Raw genomic sequence first — 11,098 nt, forward strand, 5'->3', positions numbered from 1 at the left:
AAAAGGCACTGGAGAGCAGGATGTGATTGCATTATACAACTATAATCCACTTATACATTTCTCCCCCATAATAAAATACACCAGTTATTTTAAAATAAGTTTTGAAGCTATGCCAATTATATCCATAACTGACACATGGCATTTGAAGTGAAACATCCTTTAACCCTCAGTGTCTTTAACACACTACAAGGAAATACCATTTTCATACACCTTCTACCGATAAAATACCAAACTGGACAACTTTTGCACCAAGCACCACACAGTTTCGGAAATCTAATCCCTGCTGCAGACTGCTGTATTCTTCCAGCAGGATGTAGCTGGGACCAGGGCAGCCAGTGTTGAAGCAAGAGGCCAGCAGAAGCAGTCAAGTGGCTAAAGCTGCCCATGGCTCAGTCATTAAAAGAAATAGGTATGAAAACAAAAGGGGCTCAAGGAAGCCATACAAATTTCATGGCCAGCTTCATTAGCAAAAAATATTAGGCACCTGGTAGTTCAAATGAGTTAGAAGAAGGGAAAGTTCCTTGACCTTACAATGGTAGAGGCTATATTTGTCACACAGTCCCAAAATAACAGGTTTTGAATATTAAAGTGAAATGTGTCAGCTAGACACATTTGACAGAGATATACGCTGCAGAAATCCTGAAGTCATTAATGTTCTTCTAATAAAATTTAAAGTCTTTATGGAAAACTGTATGGAAGTATTTTCAGTTTTCCAATGAACATCAAGTCTTTTGCACACTAAAACATTACTGGAGTTGTTAGATGATTTCTACATCCCACCACACCCGATAAAGCAATATTAACAAAGCTTATATATTTAGTCAGCCCCCAAGGACCCCAAAAAAACTAAAGACCAAAGTGCTTTTCAGGCAGACCAAACAGCCCAATTTACAGCTTCAGAAAGGATGCCCTTCTATGCTGCCTGCCATTAAGTGTTACACAGAAGGCCAGGACATCCTCTATAAATTCTCTCTGGATACTTGATTTCAACCATCATAGAAAAAAAAAAAAAAAAAAAAAAAAAAAAAAAAAAAAAAAGAAAAGATGTGGAATTGCTCAATGAACAAACCTAGTGGGATACTCTAGACTTACTTCTACACTGTTAACACAAACATAAAATCAATATAGCTCTGTTGCTTATTTGGAAGCAAGGGGAGGGGTGGATGCTGGAAGCTAGGAATAGATACGGAAGAATCACTACACAAGCTCTGTGTTTCTTCTGCACCACAGGGTCTCACTGGTGAAGAGTTTATTGAGAACCTGTATCTACACAGCAAATATTTAACTGATTGCTTAAGAACATTTTATCTCTTAAAGTAACCTCTATGGCCACTAATCCAGTGCTGCCTTTTACTGCAAGACTGTGACAAGAGAAAAAAAAAGCTGGGAATGGGCTACAAATACTTGAAAATTTGGGCAGAGCCTTACTTTCAAAGTTTTGGTTTGTGGTAAGAGTTGCAAGGGTAAGTTTACATCATTGCTCAAAGTCTCTCATGAAGGATAATCTCAAAAATTAATACTTAGTGCCCTGTATGCATGACTTGCAATCTCATTTTTAACAGAGAAAGCATTTATGCCAGTACCTTGTCTGTACAATACCAGTCATACAGCTGGTACACAAAGAACATCTTACTGGAAATGAAGCATTAAAAATCCGGGAATATTTTTTCCCTTTTAAAAGAAATCACTACGGATAATAATTAACATTAGATTTCAGACATAGTCAACATAACTCCAACAATACACCATTTGAAATGGTATATTTACTTTTGGTTTTGTTTGACGACAGAAGTCACTGAAGCAAGAATGTGATTTCAAATAGGCACACGCAACCACAAGCACCTGTCCCTGGTCAGAGCCATGGTCTGTGTGGTTTCCAGCCCAGTTCTATGCTGAAGAAGTAGCCCTGAGGCTTCAGGGAGCTTCAGCAGGCAGCAGTCTGCAGGAAACAGAGGTATTTGCACTCCATGACACTCAGTTTAATCAGTGAATTCAAACTGTGAATCAGTGGACTGGATCAGTCTGTGAACTCAAACCCGTTTAGATATATTTTCTTTCGTACACTCCTGGTAAAGAGCCAGGCACCAAATGCTGAGAGTTCTTCTGTATGCAGTGCAGTTCGCATTAACCATGTTTCAGCCTGACAGAGACTCAGCAGAGATCTTACTGCTGTTTGCAGCTATCTACTGGGAAGAAAGAGGGACACAGACTTCTGAACATGGTGATTAAGATTAAAGTCAACGAACTTGTTGCAGTGCAGGGGAAAAAAAATAGGTAAGGTTTGTTTTTTAAACAATTAAGTGGCCAAGCACCAGAATAGGCTGGCCGCTGGCCACAAAGGTTATGTAATCTCCATGCTTGGGTATATCCAAAACTCATGTGAGTATGGCTCTGAAAGACCTAAGCTGTGGGGACCTGCTATGAGCAGAGGGCTGGACAAGGTTACCTCCAGAGGTCCTTTCAGCCTATGTTATTTTGCGATGGATACTCTTTCCCATGAACATATGGATCCCTCAGACAGGTGCTTTTATACTGCAAAGGTTTATTTAAAATCAACTTTGTTGTTTCTTGGGTCAGTCTTGGAGATATCTGTTGCTTTGGAGTTGGATTTAGTTTTTTGTTTGGTTAAAATGACAGTCTGCACTGCTGACTCTAAAACTACATCAGAGGAGAAGAAAAGGCAATGTAAGTGTCGAATCATGAAAGCCAAAGTGATGCAGCAAACCAGGAAGGAGATGATTTTGCTTCCTCAGTTCACCCTGACATGCCCCCTGCCCTGGGCCACAACTCACCCTATGGAAAGTAGGCAGAGGGGGCGACTAGGAGATGTTCAACTACTGTTAATGCCATGTAAATAGAAAAAAGTAGATACCGTGATAATCTGCAGATAGCAGAGAAAGTACTTGCTAGTAGCCTTCCCCCCCCCCCCCCCCCCCCCTTATTTTTTAAACGTAAAAGTAATAAATTTTCAAAGCAACACTACAGCAAACCACTGACTGCTTTGTCAAGCTGGGCAGCAGTGCCAGCAGTGAGACCCAGTCTCACCTGGGTACACAGACCATCTCCCCTTAGCCCAGCCCACAAAGAGAGGCAGAGTAGCACAGTTTGGGTACTTGGACACCAGCTTCTTTGTGGTGCTAGGTGATGGGGAGCAAAATATCTGTTTGCTTTTGAAAAACCATGTAAAAGAGGATTTCTTACATTTGAAAGTCTAGATTTTTCCTCCCTACTCACAAACTCAATTTTTTACCACCTTGAAGACAAAAAAACAAGAACAAAGAAAAAAACTTGGCAATAAGGATGAAAGAAAGTCATGTAAATATTTTCAAGGTAAAAGTTTAATAATAATAATCAGTTTATCACACGGCTTGTTTTACTATAGGATGTTTGTGTGCATCAAGATACCACAGCTGGTAAGTTTTACTTTAAATAGCCTGAAACACCAACAAAGTATTTTTCCTAATACCGCATCAACCTTTGAACTTCACAGTCCACACCTTCAAATTTGACAGTGATTTATGAGGAAGAACACTTCTTATGAAGTAATTCAAGCATTTTTTTCTGATCCAGAACTGAGCCAGTAATGTCACACATGGGGGTGGGGGAAAAAAAAAAAAATCAGATCAAATGTTACATACCACCTCCAGTAGTGCTAACAACCCACACTCTATAGTATATGCTTGCCATTCACTGTACTATCTCATACAGGAGTGCAGATGAACACCCCTATACGACCTCTTGAAGGAGAATTAAGCAAGTGACTGCAGAGCTCCAGACCTCTTTTAGCGTCTTGCACTCAGCATCACTAATCTATTAGCTACTTAATAGTGCAACATTGCCAGCATGGCATTCATAAGCCTGTCACATTGCTACAGAAGATGTGAGACTTGAAAAATGGGAAGCCTGTTTTGAAATTAATCCTCATCCTTGGCACTTTATGTTCAGCAGCATAAACACAAGACAAGTCCTCACCACCAGTAAAGAAAAAAAGAAAAAAAACCAACCCCCCAAAAACCACACAACCTTTTTTCAACAGGAAATGGAGGCAGGTGATGTCGATTCTTGAACTCTGAAGAAAATTTTGGGGATATTGAAAATGGGAAATGCTGAACAATAGATTCAATTGTCATTGCCTTAAGGCTATTTTACATAAGGAAGTTAAAGACCATAAATAAACTGGTAATTCTTCCTTGTAGGCAAACGTAGCAGTATGCTATCAAGGGCATCTTTGTAATAGGCATTTTATTCACTTTTTAAATAAGCCAAACTAAGCATAGTAGTTATTTTAAATAAACAGATTACTCAAAGCAAAAAAAACCCCCAACCATTTACTGGGACACTGTGCAGAACCAAATGTAAAAAAACCTTGCTGGCTCTGCACTGCTGGACATGCTTGCACTATGTGCACCCTCACCTTCTTGCAAGCCTTGGGTTCCAAAAAAAACCCAGAGGAGTGTCTGTGATGGTCAAAAATGCCTCTGACTAACCATTGCTCTGTTTTTTTCTAGGGGAACTAATTCTTTTTCAGGTCGTGTCATATTAGTGTGATCTACATACTCATATGTACAGTAAAATGGTCCAAAAAATTTTATGAACTACAGAAGCAGGCAGATATGTTTTATTCTGTAACACACATTCTTACTGGTGATGGGGTTAAAGAACAGGCTTAAGGTAGAAAACACCAAGTAATTTAAATCTGTCAATAGTTGTATTTTTAAACAGAAGACTGCTTTGGAATTTCAGTAGTTAATTTCTGAATAATTATTTTCACAGAAGAGTTATAACTCCAGAAAAATTAGTTTGCTCCAAGTGATTTGGAGGAATGAATAGACACTATTAGAAAGATCGCAACCACAGAAACATGACCATAAAGATGTGGCAAAATGATAACCAGTAAGAAAAAAAAAACGCTCCCTGTATTCTCCTGTAGAATCAAAAATCCAGAAGAAATTGAGAGTTAAAAAAAAACAAAAAACAACAAAACCAAAAAACCCCACACCAAACCACAAACTCACACCGTATATTGAACAGCCTAAAGTGAAGGCTCAGCCCTGGAAGAAACTGATCTCCTGTGGTAAGAACATGTGGCCTCTAGTCCAAGCACAGGACTGTGAGTCAAGGCTCCTGACCGAATTCCCAACTTCAGCAGTGACGCAGTGGAAGAGCTCAGAGCCACCTTCAATTTAGAAGTAAGATACCACAGTTATAAAAGGCACAGGTATTTTTCAGAGATTACACAAAGGTCAGAGTCTGCAACTAATCTCAACTCAAACGTTTTCAAGATCATTTACCACATAACCATTGTTTCATGCAACAGATTTAGCAAAGCATTTGCTGTTAAATATTTTATAAATAACATTTTACAAGATTCTTTATGTTTTAGAAAAATATAAGTAATCCTCTTTGGCTATAAAACCCAAAGCAGTGAAATCCATAAACATACTAACACCACACATGTTCCTAGGGGTGTGAACAGCAATGAGCAACCACAAAGACACTAACCTCTGCTCACTGTGGCTCCCCTTCCTTGCCCCATACAGAACTGGCTCCCTCACAGGGCACAGTCTCCCTGACTGGTCAGTCCCCTGTGGCAGGAGCAGAGCTGAAGCATTTCTTTCAACAGACTTCCAAACCAGATTAGGAAAAATCCCAAACACTGAGGTTCTTGCCCCCAGGCACATGTGTGACCACACTGGCAGGCACCTGAGAAAAAACAAACTGCAGCAGCAACTCTATGATATATAACAGAAAACCTATTTAATCATTGTGTTGTAACATGCTAGAAACTCTCAGCATATCTCAAAACAGAAGGCCACAAGCTCCTCAGAATCCAAAAAAGAATGTCAAGCCACTTACTACTGTAAAGATTTTTGTAATATCAACTGGTTCAGGCACTAGCAAGAAATGAACCTTTCCAGTTTAAAAGAAAAAAGCCCAGACAATAATTATCCCCCCCCCCCCCTCCCCCCCCCCCCGAACATACTGTAAAGCTTCAGCAAGAGTTATTAATCTGTCATTGCAGGGAGACAGGCTTCAATCTGCAACCCAATTGAAACTCATTAAGCAGCAGCAATCTCTTTGCTGACACTGTCATTTCATTTTGAAGGTTTGACATAAGGGGAGGATGAAGGGGAAAGGGGCAGGAAATGCATTCATCTCAGCACAGCTTTGGGTTCAAAGACCCCACAATAGCTATAAGGAGAGCTGTTAACTATAGATAAACCTGTTTTCTTCCTATGGGGAGTTCTGCATCCCAGCCTCAAGCCTTAGATTATTTGAAGGATATTTAAAGTGACAGATGTGTGTGGTGGCCTTCATTCTAGAAACCATTTCTAGGGGTTTCTGATTAGGACTGGGGCCCAAGCAAAGTCTTGGGAAGAAAGAACAAACATGAAGAACTTTGAGCAAGGTGAACGAATTGAAATCTGCATCAGAAAGGTTTTCACTCCTCTCGAGGAGAACTTCCCAGTACTTGCTTCTTCCAAAGGTCTTTTTGCACCAAGCCCCATCTATTTACTAACCTGTAGAACTGCAACAGGTTTCAGGTTAACTGAATTTTCAAGGAAATATTTTGTGCTGAGGTAAGCCCCACACTCTATAGCTGTTGGCAGAAGACTAACCGGCACTTGTAAACAGGGTGGTTTGTGGCTTACAGGGAAATGCACCAACTCAAAAGACAGAAATAGCAGCAATATGACAACTCCGATTTCTGTGATCATCATGTCTGACCATGAAGGTCCTGTTATTGCAACATCCAAACCCATGCAGTCTCAACAGAAGAACTAGCCCATTCCTAGAGGCAACCTGCTACTTATAGACATCTCCCTGAGCAGAGCTGAGAAGCCACATGTTCCCTCTGTTTTACCTTTCTGGGTGACGGCTCCAAGCATGAGCACTTTGGTGGCCATTGCCTTCCCACAAAAGCACTACAATTCTCAATTCCACTCTACAGCTGTTTAACCCCCTTGACCCAGCTATTCTGACATCCATCCCACTTTACATGCTGGGAACCAAAAAAGCCAAGGAATATTCTTCTAGGACCTTATGGACAGCTGAACAGAGGATCAAAGAAATCTACTATTATTTGCCCAGGACTGCCTTTTCTGCTTTCATATATAGCATAAAATTTAAGCAGTTGTTTTAGTGCTAACTGCAGAAGCCAGGCAAATGATGGCTGCTGCAATCTGTGGTGCACAGTTTTGTGACACTTCTGTCTTCCTGACTGATTCCCACAAGCTAGAGAGGAAGAAGAAAGATTGCGCTTCAAGCTGCAACAAGAAAAGGTAGCCAAAGCTCAGCCTGGTCCAAGCAGCACATTGTCCAGAAGTCCCACAGCTGCAATTTCCAATCTCCTATGCAACCTGTTACCACCCTCCTTCTCCCTCCTGAACGAGTACAAGCTTTACCTTAGTTCAGCCAAACTCACCCTACAGTTCCTAGTCAATAACTTCTTGCTCTGCTCCCACTACAGACTGATGCCTCCTAGCCTCCTCTGGCCTGACATTCTGCCATCCCTTCCAGCCTTTTTAGCGGCAGCAGTGCCAGCACACCGTCCGAGCAACCACATCCACTTCACCTCTCCTCTGCATCCCACCTCAACTCTAACCCCAGCAAGTCTCACCAGTGACACTGATGTGGTTGGGAGCCTATGATTTTATGTCCACTCCTAGACCAAAGGTGCCAGCTGAATGCTAGTAAGATCAGATTTATTAGATATAAAGAGCATCCAATTCCCACTGTGTGGAATAATCTGACCCATTGACATCCAGAGCAGCTACTGATACCACAGGGGTTTGCTGTAAGACCCCATGGCAGGGCAGAAAAAAGTAAGGAGTAAAACATCTTTCCAAAGAACAATCTCCCTTACATGAGCAGAATCACTGCACATCCCATGAGCTTGCTCTTACCCTAGCCCTTTTAAGTGATAAAGCTATTTATTTATGCTGCCTTTTGGCCATTCACTCCTCTCCCCTGAACATTCTCTCAAACAAATACAATCTCAAGAGCAAACATAAGAGATGTTCAGATTGAACCAGCAGGTTTTCCCACACAAACTGTTTCAATAGAACAACTCCCAAGTCTTGGGTTTAGACATATGCAAAATAATCACTATAAAGCAATTCTTGCATCCCAAGTTGGATGGATATCCTTTCAGGAAGATACCAAAGCCTGAAGTTTAAGGGATGCTTCATATAAGCATAACCAAAATATCCTCCAAACTTCCTTAAGCTGTTTCTCATAACATGATTTTTATTAATACAAGGGGTTAAATATGTCTAAACTACTTTGGTTAGAAAATTGGTTAAGTCAACTTGCTTTTAAAAGAATTAGCTGCACATGGTATGTATAAAAACCCAGAAACTTACACATTTGCCATCAGAAGCAAAAACAGCTCCCACTTCCTATAAAACTAGAGGACAGGGGACAGACTCACACCCCCCCACACAATGTAGCACAGAGAATAAGCAAGCGATGAAACCAAGCACTGCTGCTCACCATGCATGTCCTCTAACATTTTTGCATACACACGTTTAAGCCATCAGCTACATTACTGCTCAGATGTAACCTTCATGGCCTTTTCTTTTTACTTTTCTATTTAGATTTTTCAAGTGAAATACAGCATAAGCTAATTCTGGCTTCACTTCACTTTCACTTCTCCAGAGATACTCTTTTGTTAGACTAAGAAAATGCTTGACAGAATAATACAAGTGCCAGTGACAACAACATGCAATACAATGTAATGAATTTTGTCTAGCTTACAACTGCCATCCTAAACCTCAAAAAAGTACCTCATTTAATAGCGATGTGGCTGTTAGTTTAAACTATATATCTGATACCAGAGCCCTAACAAAAAAAATTCCAAAACATTGGTTTGTGTAAACAGGTTACACCACCCTGCACTTAAGTGCATCTGTCAACATTGCTCATCAGGAGAGAGCTACCCTCAGAGAACATGCAAGTCTCTACAACAAGATTTTTATTTTTCAAAATTACATGCTAGTACTATTGCTTTTGGACAATGTGGTTAAGAGATTATTATCTAGACACCTGGAAAAACACCTTTTGAAACTTTAAGAAGCACTTACTCCCAAGATTTGTTTCCATATTAATTTGCAGGTTAAATTGCAGTGTATGTGCACTTTACTAATACCCTCACAGCACGAAAGCTGGATCAGTAGCTAATACATAAAGACTGCAGATTTACTTCAGTGGAAGTATCTAGGGCAACTCATTACAAGCTTCTGTTTTTCCTCTACCAAGTTAGTTTTGGTACCATCACTCTACATACCTTGACATTTAGAGAAGCCACTAGGATAAGTGAATGGCTCTTGCCCAGAGCCAGCAGGAAACACAGCTGTCATCTCATACCCTCTTAAGCAGGTAAGCTTGCAAGCTAGAAAAGAAACCAGTCAATGCCTAGGCTTGCCTGTTCCTCCCGTTAGTGCTCTGAGCTCCAAGTCAGAAGACATGTAACTTTTCCTTTCAACCCACTGCTTGAGGCTTCCAGCCCAACGGAGCATTTTCAGCCCAACATGATACTTCCTCCATCCCAGAAACTACTTTTTAATATGTCTCAAAGTATTAGAGTTGAGTTAATTCACACACCACTGGATCTCTTTTGTGCAACTCATGGTAAAAAAGCCACAGAAGTACTGTAAATGAAGTTCATTTTTTGTGGACACTGAAAGTCCCTGGTGCACTTGAAGAGAATTCTGAATTAACGATTTGCCTTTAAAAAGCCATTAGCAGTCTGCAAGAGCTTCCACACATTCATCTTTCAGGTTGTTCATCAAAGCAGGTGGGGAAAGAAGAACAGCATTTGACTGCAAACAAAACAAATTACAAAGTATAAGCACCACCTTAAGTCTGACAGACTTCTAAAGTTCAAGCTCAAGTTCAAAATCTAAAGACATGTTAGGACAAAAATGAGATGTTCTTACAAAGAATTTGCAACTTGCATAAGAGAAAAAAGAATTATCAAAATTTCACTCAAGATTCTAGGGGGAAAAGGAAAAAAAAAAAAAAAGAAAACACACTTTTAACACACTTTTTTGGCCCCCCTTCAGATGTCAGCTGAAAGTTACTTGTTAAAACCACTTTTGAGACTTAAAATAAGGCACTTCTGTGGGTTTAAAAACTGATTTATTTATTTTTTTAATAGTTCTGGAAAACTCTCAAACCACAGAGTAGTGCTTTTCAATTTCAGCTACACGGCTTCTTACACAAAAATAATTCAAAGTGTTATCATGTTTATCATGGATTTCCTTGGTGAAACATGCCAATGTATGACAAATACTTTCAGTAATTTGTGCATGACATACTATTGGCTAAGGGTTTGCAGAAAGGAGGAAGTCACATTCTTTACTTAGGCTCCCTGAAAACCAGAAGAGGCAGCTGTTTCAATAGCAGCTTCCAACTCAAGCTAGCAAACTTGGAATACAAGGTGCAGATGATGAACACTTTCATCTACCACAAATAAATTCAACTCCTTGGAACCTTCAGACAGTTAACAATCCTGAAAATCCTGTATCCAGAGACAAAACCAGATCTCAGATCGAAGTTTGGAAATGAAAGAGCCCTCACGTTCACAGATACTGCCTAAACCAGTTTACTTAGACTGTATTTCACCAAGATTCCCCACAGCTTTTGGCAGGGGACAACAGAAAATAAGTTTGCCTTCACTGATCAGCCCCGGCTGTTCTTTTCTAGCACATCAGCAGACCTTTATCTGCTTTGACTGTTGCCATTTCACTGATGGATGCAGGCTGCATCTCTCATGCATATCCTGTGCATTCAACAACCATCTCCCTCTGGAAAAGTCTAGGTCCCAGCAAGCCACTTGGCATCAAGCGAACAACCAGAACACACAGGCTGTAGCACTATTTGAACAAGCAGCCACTGCCAAGTCACTTACCTCTTAACTCTCACCCTCCTGAAAAGGCAACCTAAGACTTCCAGCAGCTCCCACTGATCAGGAGCAAAATCAAAATCCTGCTATGCTACACAAAGTATTCTTTCTGCCAACTTCTTAAAAGATTAATACAACATGAGTATGGAGCCATAGAATTGATGATTACTGCTTTATTCTCCAGACATG

The 11,098-nt window shown here is 40.3% G+C and overlaps 1 protein-coding gene across 1 annotated transcript in view; it reads right to left on the reverse strand.

The window, feature by feature from the left end:
- The window catches only part of SLC9A7 (solute carrier family 9 member A7), a 52,188-nt gene extending 42,826 nt beyond the window's left edge, over nucleotides 1-9,362 (reverse strand). The window contains exon 1 of the mRNA XM_026845981.1: nucleotides 9,290-9,362. Within this exon, the coding sequence (XP_026701782.1) occupies nucleotides 9,290-9,362 (73 nt within the window). The remainder of the gene's footprint in view (nucleotides 1-9,289) is intronic.
- Between the last annotated feature and the right edge of the window lie 1,736 nt (nucleotides 9,363-11,098).

Source organism: Athene cunicularia (genome assembly GCF_003259725.1).
Source record: "Athene cunicularia isolate RWA chromosome 1 unlocalized genomic scaffold, athCun1 chr1_part1, whole genome shotgun sequence".
Lineage (NCBI taxonomy): Eukaryota > Metazoa > Chordata > Aves > Strigiformes > Strigidae > Athene > Athene cunicularia.